This window comes from Tursiops truncatus, chromosome 6, assembly GCF_011762595.2.
Source record: "Tursiops truncatus isolate mTurTru1 chromosome 6, mTurTru1.mat.Y, whole genome shotgun sequence".
Taxonomy (NCBI): Eukaryota; Metazoa; Chordata; class Mammalia; order Artiodactyla; family Delphinidae; genus Tursiops; species Tursiops truncatus.
Genome location: NC_047039.1, coordinates 97779278 through 97797683, shown reverse-complemented (window position 1 = coordinate 97797683; position 18406 = coordinate 97779278). Strand labels below are relative to the sequence as shown.

Sequence of the window (18406 nt, the reverse complement as noted above, 5' to 3'; positions counted from 1 at the left end):
GGCTCAGCAAGCTCGACCGGCGGCTGCTTCCTGCGCGCATTACAGTCTCTGAGAGCGAACGCTGTTTACATATTTTACATGTTTCTTGGGTACAGGACACGAAACTAAATTACACAGCAAAGGCCATGCTGGCTAAACACCGGTGCCCCTGCTTAAAACAACAACAACAATTGAAAAAAAAAGAAAATGAAAGACGAGGATGGAGAAGGGTCTTGAGGGAGCCTGAGTAGATGGCAGGGATAGAAGGCAGGAGTCTGGTCCTGAATGGATCAGGAGGGAGAGATGACGCGCACGATACAGACAGTGAGATGGGAGTGGGTCAGGCTTGGAGAAGCAGGGAACACGAAGGCCTAGGGGGTCTTCCTAGAGGGGCTGTGGAGTAAACTGGCCCAGCTGGGTCTGCTCTCCGTGAAGAGCCAGTGGAAGCAGCCCCGAACCACAAAGCCTTGCTTGTTCCTGGGCTGCAAGACAAGAGTCAACTGGCAAGTGAGAGCCTTCCCTGATCCATGTGGCACCTTCCCTGGTAACCCATGCATGTCTGCTGCAAACGCCAGGCGTTGTATTCACACACACCCGTCCCCCTCAGTGTACGTCCCTCTAAGGGTTATTCCACGTGTCCATGTATCACAGCAGTTTGCCCAAGTTCTTCTTTTCTTCTTAGAGGTACCTATTCCAGTGTTCCCTTTCCTCCGTGGACACTACAGACGGCGTGAGGGCAGCGGTTGAATTATTCATCTCAACCCCAATCCCCTGCTGAAAAGGATGCTTTGGACATAGTAGGTTCACAAGAAGATTATAGTGGGTTTTGAATCCAAACATCAGAATCCTTTCATAACAGATAGGGGATGGAGGGCTTTAGGGAAGTTATTTAATCAAAGCCAAATCTTAATTAAGTGAAGTAAGACCAAGAGACTTTCAAAGTCTCTCTCTCTGCTTAGATTTCTGTGTCCCAAAGAGTGTTCCTTTAAAAATAACAACAAAAAACTCAATTGTTCCTAATTGGATCCCACAGTTGTTAAGCTTCATGGGCAGAAAGAAGCATTTCTTTAAAAAGTTTTCAGCCGCCATCAGAAGGAAAACCATATTTGTGGATCAACTGTCTCATCCTTGACAAGCATCTGCCGTATGGACACTATCACCCCCGCTTTACAGATAAGAGATTGGGCAGAAGCAGAGAACCGGCTTGCCCAGAGTGACAGAGCTGGTGACCCCAGAACTGGAAGCCAGGCTGAGCTGATCCTACATCTCATTTTTTTCTCTAAAACTCTCATCACTCAAAGTTTTGGGGGGCCAATCATAGCATCTGACATTTCATAAGTTTGAATAAATATCGAAAGAGCGAAGGAGTTAAGGAGGCAGAGAAAACGACGGGGTGGAGGAGAGCCTGTTAGAGTCCTTTGCTGGGTCCTGAACAGTTTGGTAGATTTAGAGTCCCTCCCAGCCCACGTTTCCAGGACAAGTTCAGGGAGTTACAGCCACCAGGGCAGGGGGCTCCTTTCTGATGCAGGAGCTGGCTTTTGCTGCCTTGGAGGGATTTCTGGGTACCCCACACCAATGGGACAGACTGTAACAGACCATGGGACTTTCTGTTCCGTCTCCTTAGATGACTCACACATGTGCTCTTGAAAAATTATTCAGAAACCACCAGAAGAAAGCAGATCCCTTGGGTATTTGGGAAAACTGCTTGGAATCTTCTCTGACATTTCGGCACATCCCCTTGGCCTCCCTCCTCTCCCTCCACTGGCAGATGCTGTCCCATTTCACCCGTGAGAAGACCTGCACACGCCGGTGAAGGGACACGTTTCAGCAGTGATCTCAGCACTAGGTGCTGGGACCACGATGGCCCCTTGCCCTTTGCCAATATAATCATCTGAACAGCATCAGAGAATTGTTCGTCCATGCAAAATTTCCACGTGGGGCTGTTTCAATGCAATACCAGTAGCGGGTGCAAGAAAAGAAAGAAGTAGAAGGAAGAGTGGCACAGGGGAGATCCTTCACCTCCCGCACTGAAGGCAGCTCTTCATTCTGAGAGACGAGAAGCAAAACTTCCCAGTTTCAAAATGTGCTTCGACCCACTCGTCCAGGGTCTGACACCCAGGAGGTGTTCATAGATGTCAGTCTTCATCCTCAAATGAACGTCTGATCTGTTGGCCCCCTGCTTAGAACCTCTGAGAAGCTCCCCCTCGAACTCGGGATAAAGGCTAAATTTCAAGCATCTGAAGGACATCCCCGCATCATTTTCATAGCCCATCTCTCTTGACTTCCCCTGAATTTCTTATTGGCCTTTTGTTGGATGTCTGTATGTCTATCTGTCTGTCTGTCTCCTTCTGTCTGCCTCTGTCTCTCTCTCTGACATGCTCTTCCTTGCACACCCCTCTCCTACTCCCAGCTTAACCTTCCAGTCACAGCTCAGCAATCACTCCCAATGGAAATATCTCCCCACCCTCCCCTCGGTTCCCCTGTCCCAGCACTTCCCACACTGAGTTGTGGGTGCTTGTGGAAAGACTTCTTACCCTTATGTCCAGAGAACCCGGTGGATTTCTACTCCCTTCCTCTGGACACAAGGATGCAGAAGACACAGATAAATGGTCCCTGCTCTCCGGGTGAGCCATCAAGGGATGCACACATCTTGCGATTCCCTTACTGACGTCTCAAGGTTTCCTGGGTACAGCACATGGTTTGTGACAAACCTGTAAATGGAGCAAAGTTTCTTCTTCCATCTACAATTGTCCTGTTTGTGCTTTTCTTCATTTTCTCTCCCATAGCCCAGAAGTAATCAGACATGGATTGGATCCAAAATCTAGAAAATCTTTTTTTTTTTACACTCAGGGTTTGGCAACTGAAAACATTTCCTATGTTTCTCCCGTATTTTCATGTACGCTTTTTAAGTGACTTTCTGGAGAGGGCAATACTTAACCCAAAAGAACGACTGCCCTTAGATAGAGATGTAGGAAGCATGGCAGAAACAGTAGGGCAATATTTGGGGTTCTGGAGAGGGGGGTTCCCACTTTCCTTGTGTTCCTTGAAAGCACACTACGTAAGAAAAGACGCAAAAGACAGCTCGCCTCACTTGTTTTCCTGTGTCAGCCACGGCAGCAGGCGTGAGCTGCCTCGTCCCGCACCTGGGCTCCTATGATGAACACAGTGGCCTGAATCCTGGTTCTGCCTCTGCCTCTTAGAAGTACGAATCCCCAAACTTGTCAGTCACTCAGCTCCCTGAGCCTTACGGTCCCAAACTGTAAAGTGAGAACAGTGACTCCTATTCTTGTAGCAGTTTAAGCAGGATTCAAGGAATCTGATGCAGAGCCTGGATGAACTCGGTAAATGTTATTTTTATAATTTGTCCAGGACCTTCTGAAAGTGGGCAAAGGACTTTTCCATCCCTGCATGCTGGCTTTCATCCCTGCTGGCTGAGGAAGCTGATAGCAGTGTGGGTTCTTCCTCAGGGAAACTCCCTCTAAACCTCATACTCTCGGGTCCTGCCTGCTACTTCCAGTTGGACACACCCCTCCCGTGCAATAGTGAGCACTGTGAGGGCTACAAAAGGACCAGCACTTCTTTGGAGTTTCTCAAAATGCCTGGTACAGTCCTGAGCACGCAGGAAGCATTTGGTAATGCAACTGTGCTTATTCACTCAACCAGATGCTGACTGAGCTTCTGTGCTGTGCGGGTCACCGTGGGTGGCTCTCGTGTGAGGGTGTGCAGCGGCGGGCCTAACATGAATGCAAGAGGGAATTAACATTTGCACTACCCAATGAGTGGAAAACGAACAACAACAGAACAGTTTTCTCTGCATTTACTCCCTTAATCCCCACCAAGTAGAGGCTATCATTCCCTCTTTCTAGAGGAGAAAACTGAGGTCCCTGGAGGAGTGATTTGCTCAAGATTCCCAAGTAAGAGGAAAAGCTACGAGGGCAAAGTCACATCTGCACGATTTCCACTTGACCCCATGAATGCCCATGTTCTCTACCTACTCAAATTTCTCAGCGGAGGATTCATGTATGTTTCCATTTAATCAAATGAATAAATGAATTAATCCCTAAAGACAAATTAGGATTTGCATTTTAATAGAAGCACACAATCTTATGGACATGCCAAGGAACAGGTAATAGTGACTCAAAGTGAGGTGGCAAAGAACTGATACGCCTTATACCCTGAGAAAACCATAATTCAAAAAGAGTCGTGTACCAAAATGTTCATTGCAGCTCTGTTTACAATAGCCAGGAGACGGAAGCAACCTAAGTGTCCATCATCGGATGAATAGATAAAGAAGATGTGGCACATATATACAATGGAATATTACTCAGCCATAAAAAGAAACGAAATTGAGCTATTTGTAATGAGGTGGATAGACCTAGAGTCTGTCATACAGAGTGAAGTAAGTCAGAAAGAGAAAGACAAATACCGTATGCTAACACATATATATGGAATTTAAGAAAAAAAAATGTCATGAAGAACCTAGGGGTAAGACAGGAATAAAGACACAGACCTACTAGAGAATGGACTTGAGGATATGGGGAGGGGAAGGGTAAGCTGTGACAAAGCTAGAGAGAGGCATGGACATATATACACTACCAAACGTAAGGCAGATAGCTAGTGGGAAGCAGCCGCATAGCACAGGGAGATCAGCTCGGTGCTTTGTGACCACCTAGAGGGGTGGGATAGGGAGGGTGGGAGGGAGGGAGACGCAAGAGGGAAGAGATATGGGTACATATGTATAGGTATAACTGATTCACTTTGTTATAAAGCAGAAACTAACAAACCATTGTAAAGCAATTATACTCCAATAAAGATGTAAAAAAAATAAAAATAAAAGGACAAAATGCGAAGCCAGAATGATTAAGCCACTAATATTCTTCATCCTAAATCATGGGATATCTGGAGTTGCCTCTGTATATTCACTAATAAAGCTGACTTTATGAGACTACAAAAAAAAAAAAAAGAACTGATCTGCCTCACCGTGGGCTGGTGGGTACAAAGTCAGAACCAATCACAAAGCAAGGAGCAACACGCAGGCCTTGTCCTTCTCCTAATGCAGGAATCTCCTTGAGTCACCAGCTCAGCCTGAGTGCCCCGTGATGGGGAGCTCACTGTATCACAAAGCACTTCATCTCACTGTGGATAGCTCTCATTCTCAGAAAGGTTTTCTCAATTTTGGCCCTTAAGCTACAGCCCTGGAAATGCTTAGTCTAAATGCTACCCTCAAAGGATCAAGCAAATACACTGGTTGGTTGACTGAAGGTCTGTAACCCCTGGGAGAGTGCTGTGCATTCTGACAGTCTTCATGCTTCCAATGCCCCCTAGGCCATTGCAGGGGGAGGGAGGGGCCTGTTTGGACCGGAGGAAACGGGCTTGGGGGGAAATGCAGGCGGTGGGGGCAGCATGAAGGAATATCTGCATCTCACTTTGGCAGCCTACGGTGTAAAGCACCGGAGAAAGGTGAGACGTGGAGACAAAATGAGAACAAGACGAGATCTCTGCAAGCACTTCAACCCAATCGGGCTGAGGTTCCCAGAAGAGAGAGAACTCAGTACTTTCGACTCGTTTCCATTTTTGTTCTGTCTCAGGGACCTCTTGAATTCCAGCTGGGCCAGAAAGGTGCATGGCCAAAATACCCAAAGAATGTCCCCTATTATAGAATGTTCAGCGCACGGTGCAGAGCCGGCAGGTTTTGATACTTCTGATAACATGTGGATATAAGACTCAATGTTCGGGGTGGAGGAGCTTGGCTCTAACCAAATTTGGGAATCTTGTTTCAGGAGAATGGACAAGAGAGACTGGGAACTATGAGAAATGGAGGGCTCACACGAAAATGAAAATGGAAGTTTGAACCATTTTCTAGACTCATCCAGCACAAAGAGTGAGGTGTCTCTTCAGTCGCCACAGTGGTCACTTGCCCGCTTCCTCTGACAGGCTGCTCCTCTCGATAGCATCCTCACGCTCCAGTCTTGCGCGCTAACAAGGTCAGGGTTGGGTCTTTTACTTTGGTTTCTTCCGCGGGCTCCAGCCCAGACCTCGGCACAGACCTCCAATAAACACCTGCACTTACCATTCTTCCAGCGTCAGGGAAAGACAGAGAGTGGGACGAGACTGGTTTGTAAAAAGGAAATGGACACACCTGAGGTCATTTCATCACTCCCCAACCTGGTGGAGCATCGTAGCGAACACCAGGTTACCAGGAACAGGGCCACTGAGACAGGGAAAGGGAGCGTCCTGAACTCAAGGTGTGGGCAGTGCCCGGGAAGTCTGTAGGAGGAGAATTCAAGCACTTCATGGAGCGGGCACTTTCCTTGAAGAATGGCGAGGGGGTTGGCTATGAAGTGTGTATGAGGGCCCAGTACAGTGGCTGGTGGACCTCGACAACCACTGGTTCCCTGCCCCACCCTCCACCCTGTGCTTTGGTACTCACTCTCTGGATAGGGGCCCCTGCATCTACACGGCCTGTTCCTGTAGGGTGTTCATGTATTTGTGCCTGTGCGTGCCTGTCTGTATGTGCGTAAAAGAAACAGAAAGAGAAAGAGAGAGAGGAGGGAGGAGAAGGACGAGTGTATAATTGTGCTGAGGGAAGGTAAGGGGCACACGGTGCGTCTAACACCCCCCAACTCCCTCTCTCAAGCCATCAACCTCTTCACTGGAGGCCCTGACAGGGTGAAAATTAACCAGCAGCCTCCTCTAATCACTGTACAGGGTAATGAAGGCCACGGTTAGACTCCTTCCTCTTCTCTGTTGTCAGAAGGGAGCTATGTTTACACTCCAGGAAGAGCCTTTACTCAGTTATGCAGGTTGCGTGTGTGTGCGCACATGTTGGCTTGTGCATGATGGGGGCGGTGTGTGAATGACTTCTAGGCACTTGCTTTGAGACAGGGAACTGGGGGGACTTTTGTTCTGCAGGCCTCCAGGCCGCCCTGCCCAGCCCTGCGCCCAGACGGCACACACATCCCCTACCCTGACCCTGTATTCTCCAGTGAGTTGATCTCATTATGGCAAATTTAGTTACAGCTGAAGTCTCCTTGTAACAAAGATTATGTCCAAGCCCAGAGTAATGGAACCTAGTCGATTTCATTAAAATAAAATTGGTTACAATGAATAATTCAATAGGATGATTTTGTTTCCTCATCTCCTCTTTGTAGATCGAAGAGCTAGTATTTATAATGATTTTTTTTAATTGGATTTTTGTTTAGGAAGAGATAATCACCCATGATTCCTGACAGCCCCCTCCTTAGGAGACTGGAATAATTGCCCCACAAAGTCTCTTTTCAAATGCTAAGACTGGAAAATTCTTTCTCTCCTTTTCTCACATTAGTAGCAATAAACTTTGGGTGGTTTTTAAGCACAGCTGCTACCTCAACACCTGCTCATGTGAGATTCTGAGTGTGTTAATAATACCCTTGTTTGAATGATGTTTTTTAAACATTTCTAGGAACTGGATGGAGGTGCTGAATTTGGAATTCCTGGCTCTATTGCTGGCCAGCCCTGCTGTTCCTGAAGCAGAACACTGTGTGAGAGAGGTAGCAATGTGCGTGCGTGTGTGTGTGTGTGTGTGTGTGCGTGCGTGTGTGTGTGTGTGTGTGTGTGTGCGTGTGTATCTACAGTCAATTAAATACACATCTCCCGAACTCCTAGTCTTATCTAGACCTGTGCTTGAAGATGGGGGAACAAAGTGAATAAAACCTCAAAACTGTTTTCACAAAACTAGCAGTCTAAAGGGGGAGCTAGACACAGAAACAGGTAATTAGAGTTCAGAGCACGGGTGTAATCAGAGATGGATACGGCAAATACAGAGGTGGCACGGGGCAGGATGAGGCCTACACAAGCACTCATTTATTCATTCATTCGTTTGTTCGTTCGTTTGTTTGTTCATTCATTCATGCACCCGGCTGGCACTACACATGGGAAACGTCAGGGAATACCACGCTTCCATTTCTTTCTATCCTCCTTGGGGCAGTTGGAAGCAAATGAATGAATAAAGGATCTAATGCATGTAAACACAACCAGATAAATGAAAAAATGATCCAATAAACACTGTAAGTGAGCTTGGACTCCTTTTGTACCTCTTCCGATGATTTTCACTGGGCCCCAGAAGGTCACATCTCTCTTTCATCTAGAAACCAGGCCTCCCCCCAACTACCCCGCCGACCCTGAGTCAGGGAAGCAATATTAGAGAGGAATGGCTAGGAGTAATGGCTCATCTGCAAGGCCAGGAGGGAGGTCGGCCTCAGAAACGGCTACGGGGCCAGGCAGTAGGAAGCACTGAGTCGTGTCTCTGGGAAACAGGGATCTCGGAAGAAGGCAGGTGCTTGTTCAGCAGGATAATTGGAAAGGGGGCTCTGGGGACAGTATAGCCATCCCGAGAATCACATCAGCTCTGGTGGCCCCAACACTCTTGCTCCCTCAACTAACCTGACGGTCCCTTGGGGAAGAACCTTGGGACATAACTAGAGCATTCGGGGACTAAGGAACGAGTCACAGCTTTTTAGAGTTGGGAAGGTCCTTGCAGATCATCCAGCTCAACTACTCTCTAACTTAAAGATGGGGAAAATGGGGCCCAGAGAGGTGGGAACACTAGCCCAAAGCCACACAGCAAATTCATGGTAGAGGCACTGTTAATTCATGGGAGAGTGCTCAAGGAGCACACAACTTGACACTCTGCCCCCCTCGAAAGTGAGACTCACCCCAAGAATTTGTTCTTATCCCACTGAATTCCAGTGGGATATCCAAAATGGAGAGCTTTCCCCAAATATAACTTACAATAGGTAGGGACACAGGAGGGCCGTCATTACCCCTACTATGCTGGTGTTTCTTGCCCGTAACCCTTCCATGTCCAATCGCTGACAAACAGGTCTCATGAGACCTTGGAATTGCATTTGGCCACTTGCAGCAACATGGATGGACCTAGGGATTATCATACTAAGTGACGTAAGTCAGAAAGAGAAAGACGAACACCACATGATATCACTTCTATGAAACAGAAACAGATTCACAGACATAAAGAGTAGACTTGTGGATACCGACGGGGAGGAGGGTAGGAAAGGAAAAGACTGGGAGTTTGGGATTAACAGATGCAAACTAGTATATATAGAATAGAGAAACAGCAAGGTCCTACTGTACAGCACAGGGAACTATATTCAATATCCCGTGATAAACCATAATGGAAAATATTATGAAAAAGAATATATATGTGTAGAACTGAGTCACTCTGCTGTACAGCAGAAATTAACACATCATTGGAAATCAACTACATATCAATAATTTTTTTTTTTAAAAAATGACTTTACAAAAAATTTTGAAAAAAGCATTATAAGCAAAGTCAAAAGAAAAACTGCAGACTGGGCGAAAGTATTTTCAACGTACATCACAAACAGGAGCTCATCTCGCTGGTAAATAAACCACTTTTAACCATCAGGACGAAAAAGACCAAAGTCCCAATAGAAAAATGGGATAAAGAGACTGCTCATAGAAAAAGAAAGGAACAGGACCATGATACACACAAAAAGAATCTCAATTTCACTGTAGTAAAAGAAATGCAAATTAAAACAACGTGAGATGACATTTTCTTACCTATGGAGACAGTAAAAATCCAAAAGTTGACAATACACTCTGTTGTTAAAATTGGAGAGAAACAAACACTTTCATACATTCCCGATAAGAATATAAAATGGTACAGTCCTATGGAGGAATATTTGATAAAAATATGATAAAGTTATATACGCTTTTTTTTTTTTTTTTTTTTTTTTGGCCACGCTGCGCAGCTTACAGGATCTCAGTTCCCCCACTAGGGATCGAACTCGTACCCTTGGCAGTGAAAGCGCGGAGTCCTAACCGCTGGACTGCTAGAGAATTCCCTATATATGCATTAAAAAAAAATTATATTTGGCTAGAGATATGATCAAGTGGCCATGTCCAATGACACTGTCTTTGTGATGGGCAACCTTGAGGGGCAGAGCAGAGATTCAGAATGTCTGCAGGAAATGTTACGTGTGGCTGGGAGCTTACCTGGGATGCTGCTGGTTGGCCGATGATGACCCAGCCTGGGCACTGCTGGTCTTGATGGGATACGGAAGCGTTGGATGCCCATTGATCCAGGAACCCCTGGGGCGTGTAGACACCACAGTCTTTGATGCTAGTTTTTTGTTCAAACTCCTCACATACCCCATCACCATCATGGAAGTAGCACCGGCTGGGTTCATCTACAGGAGATAGACATAGAAGGGAGAGACCAGATCAATGTTTGTTCTTTGTCCTCATCTGTCATCAGCAGCTATGGAATCAGATCAGCAGAACCATCAGCATGGTCAAGCCCATCACTGAGAGTCACAGTTGAATATTATTCAGTCTTTAAAAAGAAGGAGATCTTGCCATATGTGACAACATCAATGAACCTGGAGGACATTACATGAAAGACAAACACTGTATGATTCCACTTATATGATGTATGTAAAACAAACTCATAGAAGGAGAGAGTAGAATGGTGGTTGCCAGGGGCTGGCAGGAGGGGGTTGAGATTTCAGAGTTACTGTTCAATGGGTATAAAGTTTTAGTTATGCAAGATGAATAAGTTTTAGAGATCTGCTGTACAACACTGTGATTATAGGTAACAAAACCGTATGTACACTTAAAGATTTGTTAAGAAGGTAAACCTTGTATTATGTGAGTTTTACTACACACACACAAACAAAAGTTGACAAACATTTCCACCTTCATTACCCCAAATAAGCCCCACAGCAAGCTTGTGAGAAAGATGTTATTATTTAAATTATTATTTTAGTCTTCCAGATTAGGAAACCGAGATCCCACATATCTTTAATAATTTGCCCAAGGTCATTCAGTGCGTTCATGCCAGACCCTAGTTTCAAACTCAGGCTTTCCACTGTCCAAGTTCTGGGTACGTTATCTGCCACCACAGAACTTCATGGTCTCAAACTGAGGTTTATTTAACTCTAGAGGATTACAGTTTGACATAAAGAGTGCACTGATACATGAGAGACTCTGGCTTCAGTCCCAGGTCTGGAACTAAATTGCTCTATTCCTTTAGACATATCTCTTTCCCTCTCTGGGCTCAATCATCATTGAAGGGGATGAAACTACTGAGACTCCAGGAGCCCTTCCTGTCTAATGTGCTAGGCTTCTAGGGCCTTGTTGGATATATTAGGTGTTTCAGTTAAAGGCCAAGTGAGTTCTCAAGCTCCCATGTGATTCAAATCCCAGCAAGGAGTTCTGCTTGGGACAATTTAAAGCTGCAGCTGGCTGCAATGATGCTCACTTAGCTGCAAGAACAAAGATCAGAGAAGCACAGAATTAACTGGATGCCTTCTAAGTAAGTAGGACATACACAGTACACGTTTCTTGGTGTTGCAATATAGAACCACACAAGGAGAAATCTGGAGGTAGCCGTCCAAAAGAGATCACTCTGCCCAACTTTTAATAACTTGAATGTCAGGCATTCTGTGATACTTACCCAACTCTGCTAGGAAAAGCTAAGTGCCCCCTCCTATGTGGGTTCCTATTTTACAAAGATCCCCATCTTTACACTTATCACACTGTGCGGCCGTCATGTTTACATACAGCAGCTCCTTCAAAAGGCAGTGAGCTCCTCAAAATCTAGTCCCTATCCAGTGTTTTGGAGTGACCTTATAATTTATCATCCAAATAATGCACTTTGAGAGTAAGAGAGAAAGCTAGTAAAAACTGTCCAGGCGATAGGCACATATCCTGAGAAAATCTAAATACCGCAGAACATATGGTCACCCTGAGGATACTGCTTGATCTAGGCCATCCTTCCCCTACTTACTACAAAATGATGGCGTGAAGCCCCATTTCTAACCAGGGTTTGGCTTCTGCCCCTTATATTAGCTATGTAACTTTGCACAATTAGCGTCACTGGCTTCCCATCTGTAATACAGAAATCACTGTCCCAGCCGGGACAACCTCTCAAGATAGCCATACAACTTTCATAAGAAATGGACAGGAATGAGCTTTATTCTAAAATAATGGTCAAGGGACTTCCCTGTCGGTCCAGTGGTTAAGACTCTGCCTTCCCATGCAGGGGGTGTGGGTTCGATCCCTGGTCGGGGAGCTAAGATCTCACATGCCTCGCGCCCAAACAACCAAAACTTAAAACAGAAGCAATATTGTAACAAATTCAATAAAGACTTTAAAAATGGTCCACATCAAAAAAAAAAAAAAAAAACCCTTAAAAAAAATAAAATAAAATAATGGTCAAGAGAAAAGATACTCTTCTCCTAAGGGTTCAATTTATTCCTAAGTGGCTGAATTGAATCAGCTTATAAAATCAGTACTCACTTGAAACCCTTTCAAGCAGCATTCCCCCAAATAGAAAGAGCCCGGGTCAAGTAGAAATAAGACTTGGATTTCTGTGATGCTGACTATCTGAAAAAAGGAATCATTGAATTCAGGGGCAGCAGAATGTTGAGCCCCTTCCAAGCTCCAAAATCCCTTGTTTATTTCTGCAAACAGTTTACATAGTGAAATACTATCAAAAGAGCCAGAATAAATCAGTCCATTATAATTCAATTATTTAAGGATGAGTCTGAGCCAGCTGAGGACTCCAGTGACCAGTAGCATGCCCGGCAGTTCAAGCATGGAAAGAATACAGGCTCAGCACTTCTCAGTAGCTCCAACCTCTTGGTGAATGGAGCCAACTTACGTATAATAAAACTCAGGCCCCATCCAAGAGTGATGAGCCATCAATCCAGACTTCACTCTTTAGAAACCCAATAAAGGGAACTGCATAGGGCATAGGTTTTGGCATCAGACAAAACTAGGTTCAAATCCGAATTCTGCCATATACAAGCAGCACAGGGCTTACATAACCTAACCTCTCTGAACTTCATTTCCCTCATTTAAAAAAAAAATGGAGATAATATTTATCCAGCATTGTTGCAGTGGTTTCATGAGATGATGTGTACAATCCCAGCCCCTTCACCTATTTTATCGAATGGAAAACTAAGAGCCGTAGGAGGTAAGGCATCTGCTTCCAGACAACAGAGAGAGTTGGTGGTAGGGCTAGAAGCAGGATCCTGGACTTTTGATATCTAGCAGAGAGGTCTTCCCCCTGCACACCGTAGCTACAGAATAATGAAGGCACACCCTGTTGAGGATAAGGTCACGGGGTTGCCGGACTCCTGGGACCACCTTTCTTTTCCTCGAATATGAAGACAAATAGGGTAAGATTATCATAAGATCACCCATGATCTGCTCTCTAAGATAAGTTGATTCATGTCATCAAAGAGACCTCAGAGTGGCAGGAACTGGGGCTAGAGTTGAGTTCTTGTGAAGGTTAATTTCTTCCTGATTATGCTGAAGACCTCAAACTATCTGTCTGCTTAGAGCCAGTGGACCCTGGAGGTTCTGGAGGAGAGACAGAGGTAGACACAGGTAGGTAAATATGTACTTAGATAGGCAGTTATATGTAGTATGTAGTTGATATATAGATAGATAGGCAGAGGGAGGGTTAAAAGAGGGATAGGAAATTGGGGGAAATGGGAGAGGGAGGGAGGGAGGAAGAGAGGAAGGGTGAGGGAGGGGGAGAGAGAGAACTGTTTTCTCCCCCAAGATTCTGCTGACAAAGCTGCTGTGAGTCCCTTTTTTTGAATAACATCCCTGCACTCTGCTATGCAGTTTCTCTTGCTACTAGAGTCCCAGGGGCCCTTGAGCTGCATCTGCCAGTCTTCATCTGGGGAATTCTCTCTCCCACTCTACTCCCATGCCCCCAGGACTGAAGAAAGGAGGGTGGGGAACGGAATACAAATGTGTGGCCAGGAAAAACAAAGGCAGCAACAACAAAACAATAAAACAAAACCAGCCTTCCTGTTTTCATTACACCATTTTATGTGGTGCTTCTTGAATGCTTTATGCTGGGAGCTGACCAGGTTTCAGGGAAAAGAGCTTGAAGTCAATACCAACGTCCGCTGAGCATCCTGCCCCCTGCCTTCTCAGGTAGTAGCTAGGTGGCGCTGGTAATGATACATCCCACAGGGAGGGGTACTGTGAAAACGAATACTTGTTGAATGAATGAATGAGGAAAATTCAGCACCCTCGATGCACATACTCTCGTCCAAATATAGTTTAGGCTCTGTACCCTTTGAAACTTTCTTTAGACTGGGTCTCGGGGTGAAGGGAAAGGAACTGGGACACCAGTGGTGACTAGCTTACAGCGGAATTCCACCGGGCAGTCCGATTTCTCCATCTTACCCCACCTTCCCCTGATACGGGGGTACTCCTCATTTCAGATTCGCTCTCTTTCACGTAGTGAGACACTTAGAAATCTGCTCTAACCAGCTAGGAGACTCGATGTTGGTGGGGAGACACTGCCAGGTCTGTCTTCCCTGGTTGAGCTTTCAGTTGCCAGAGATGAGCTCAGCTCCAAGAGCCCAAGGCAGATGGACACTCTGTAACCGGACAGACACAGCTGATGGCGATTCTCAATGACTTAATTTTCAATTTCCATCTGTCTGGAGCATCAGGATGAACGGCCAGGCCTCTGCACCCCTGAAGTATGTCTGAAGGACACTATCTGAGATAAGCAGGGATTGTCACCCCTGTTTGAAAGCTTGGAAAGCCAAGTCTCAGGGAGATGAAACAAGTTTACTTTTAAGTATAAGCAAAGGCTGGCATTTGAGCTATTGTTAAGAGTTCTCATCCTTGAAGTTAGAAGCCTTGGATTCAAGCTCCTTATCTGTCCCTGACTACTGGATAAGCATGGGCATGTTATGTCATCTCCCTGTGCCTCAGTTTCCCCATCTGTAAAATGAAAACAAGATTACCTTTTAGACTGCCTCAACAAAGTGCTGGGTGTGTTCAAACAGCATAATAGACTTAGAGATGGAAAGTGACACGAGTCTTAAAGGAACAGGGCTTATTCTTAACCATGATGATACTGGGGTGAGGTAGGGGGTGGAGGAGAAGTCTTCTTAATTAGAAATGTCTCCTTTTGTTTACCCAGCCCTAGATCCTAAGGAATCTTCAAGAATAGAGATGATTGAAGAGAGTGCATGGGCTATTTTCAATATAAACAGCAAGGAACCAAGTAAACCAAAAAAAAAAGGGGGCGGGGGGGAGCAACAACCTGAGGAAAAAGAAAATAATTAACTTACAGTGGAACTATTTCAACCCAACTGGGGGACACTGATTACCTTACCTTGATTAGAAACTTTGGTCATTTGTGATACCACTGGAATCCGGAGGATCCCACAGAACTTATAGACTAATGGTAAATGCAGGTAAAGCATTTAATATACAACAGGTGATCAATAAATGGTCTATGATGATGATGATTCTGGAGCCGAACGTGATTATTTCATGTTATGTATGGGGAAACTGAGGTCCGCAAAGTTGAAGTAATTTTCCGAAGGCTTTAGAAGAAAATTTGCCAGAACGTTGGTTCTTAAGCCCATAATACAATCCTTTTCTACTGCACCGTGCCACCTTACCAGATCGGGTTTCCAGTATATAATTCTGGAACAAAATGGTCTGTTATCTTTAACCAAGTTTCAATACTACTTTTGGGAATCTCTGATTTCACTTTTCACAACAGCCCCTGGTATGGGCTAAGTATAACAAGTCTGAGAAGCTAATGGGGTTGCTAAGTCAAGACGCCACTGAGACGAGAATAAGACTACCTGCAGGTGGAGAGATGAGAGCTATAAGTAATAGGAGATGGATTTGGTTTAGGACTCAAGGAGGATACAAAGAATTTGAACACACACTTGTTTTAGTGCCCTGCCTTCCAAAGGATGGGTAGATTTACCTATCTTTCTAAACTTCTTGTTTATGAAGATGGGTCAGCTTTTGAGAAGTTAGCATCTGTTTCTATTTCCAGCTGAGAGAACAGGATTGGCATTGGGATATTCTCTTTTAGTCCAACGATGACTATTTTTTCTATTTTTTCAACACCAGAAAAAATAGTATTTTTTAAGTTCAGTTGTTTGTTTAGGATGGGTCCAACCACAACAAACTTCATGCCGCATAACAATTCATCCAAACAACAACAAAAAGAGACCAAAAAATGTACAATCGTTGTGTCCAAATAATAACTTCTTGGAACAGGGGAAACTGGGTGGAGTGCTTAAGCCCTGAAGGCTTACAAAGGGGAAGCTTGAGGCAGGGTGGCGGCTGTACTGGTAAATGTTTCCTCTGGAACAGAATATCTGGATTTTATATTGCCTATCTTTTAAAGGCTTCAAGGCAAACCCACATCGCTGACCTCACTTAGTTCTATTCAAACCAAGGTTTGTTCTTAACCTTGACCACCAGATCAGCCTGTCCAGAGTACAAAAGACAGGGTGGTGAAGGGCTTCTGAAGAACCATGAATCCGCTAACAAGCTTCAGATGCCGAGTAGGTCTGCTGAATCTGAGGAGTTTAAGGGGGCTTCTGGTTCCGTCAAGGGCTGGCCACATACCAAAGCGGGCCAGAAACTCCTTCCTGTGTTTCGGTGGGACAACCAGGCGCCATCTAGCAAACCCAAAGCACTAGGAAAAGAAGAGTGAACCTGGACGTCGTCTCAAATGATCACTCCAGCTCCACGCCCACAGAAAGCACGCTCAGGACAGCCTCCCCTCTGTCCACTCGCCCCCTACAACACTCTCATAATTGGCTTTGGGTCTTCCCCACTTCAACACCTTCTCATAAAACAGCCTATGAGTGATTAACCTAAATCTGACCATGTCTGAAATTCTTAATTGACTCCTGCAAAATTTGAGCTTCCCCATCTAGCACTCAAGTCCTTTTGTAATTCAGCTCCAACTTCCCTGTCTATTCTCATTTCCAACCACACCTCCACTCTAAAAGCATAGAGTTCCTTCCCAGAACTCACGCCTCAGAGCTCTCCACTCCCCTCTTATTTCCTTAGCCTGAAAGGCTAGCAGTCCTTGCCTTCGCGTCTTCCATCAAGATCTAACTCTAGCATCTTCAGCCCCGTGAAGCCTGACCTGTCACTCTTCTGCATCACTACTTGTCTAGCACAAGCCATTTCCCTTTATTCCCTGAGTCACGGTTCTCTTTTTCCAAACCAGCAAAGAGGATATTGCCTACGTAAAAATTGTTAATTAAAAAAGTGAGCAATGTACATTTTAAAAATTTAAAAAATTAAAGCCTCCCTTCAGTTCACATACCCTTACCATTCTGTCTTCTACTTCACATTTCCCTTTCCATGATTCACAGTGAAATTTACTGAGGGTTATCTAAACTTGCATTTCCCACTTTCTCTCCGGCAATTCACTCTTCAGTTCACTCCCATCTAGCTTCTGAACTCACCACCCCACAGAAATCAATCTTGTCAAGGTCACCATTGACCTCAGCATTGCTAAAACTAACTATGACGTCCAACAGTCCTGAAACATGTGAAGAAATCGCCCATTCCTCTCCTCTTGAAGTACTCCCCTCCTGGATTCCACACCACCATGCCACCCTAATTAATCCCTTCTGGCTCTCAGCTCTTCCCACACGGACTCATTTGCTGTCTTCTGCTTCCCTCTGCTAAATGCTGCCAGCTTTCAGGGTGAGGTCTTGGGCCCTCTTTTTCTTATCTATCTACAGTCTCTCATCCAGTCCCAATGTTTAAATAAAAATGTTAGAGTATGGATGTGCCGATGACCCAAACATCTCTTTAGGTATGACCTCTTCTCTGAGTCCCAGCTGCCTGCAATGCCATCTCTACTTAAATATCTATTTAAAGTCATCACAAAATCAACATGTCTGAAATGTAAAATAGATAGCTAGTGGGAAGCAGCGGCATAGCACAGGGAGATCAGCTCGGTGCTCTGTGACCACTTAGAGGGGTGGGATAGGGAGGGTGGGAGGGAGGGAGACGCAAGAGGGAAGAGATACGGGACCATATGTGTATGTATAACTGATTCACTTTGTTATAAAGCAGAAAGTAACACACTATTGTAAAGCAATTATACCCCAGTAAAGATGTAAAATTAAAAAAAAAAGAATTCTATCACCCAGTCATAAACTTACATGAAACCTCTTTCAAAAAGAATAAAAAAAAACCCAAAATCAACATGTCTAAAATAAAAGTAATGGTTTCTTCCCACAGTCCTTTCTTCCCCATCTTAGTAAATGATAACATTGCCTGACAATGGCCAGACTAAAGCCTTCTGAGTCATCTCTATTTTTCTCAGCTGCTCCTCCAGTACCACATAAAGTCCATGAGCCCATCCTGTAGACTCTTTTACCTCAGGATATTCCCAAAAGATCCACTTTTGCTCCATCGCTACCACCCTAATCCAAGCCACCATCACCATGGCAATGCTTATTTCACCAGAGTCTCTTCTATCTGCTCCCAACCCTCCCTCCTCCAGAGCACAGCTAGAGCGCTCTTTTAACAACATAAACTACATCAGGCCACTCTCCAACCTAAAACTCCTCGCATGGGACAAAAT

At 45.0% G+C, this 18406-nt stretch overlaps 1 protein-coding gene across 3 annotated transcripts in view; it reads right to left on the bottom strand.

Moving 5' to 3' along the window:
- The window catches only part of PAPPA (pappalysin 1), a 256746-nt gene that overhangs the window by 101373 nt on the left and 136967 nt on the right, over positions 1-18406 (bottom strand). For all 3 annotated transcript variants that reach the window (XM_073806482.1, XM_033858470.2, XM_033858469.2), the window contains exon 10: positions 9994-10187. In XM_073806482.1, the coding sequence (XP_073662583.1) occupies positions 9994-10187 (194 nt within the window). The remainder of the gene's footprint in view (positions 1-9993; positions 10188-18406) is intronic.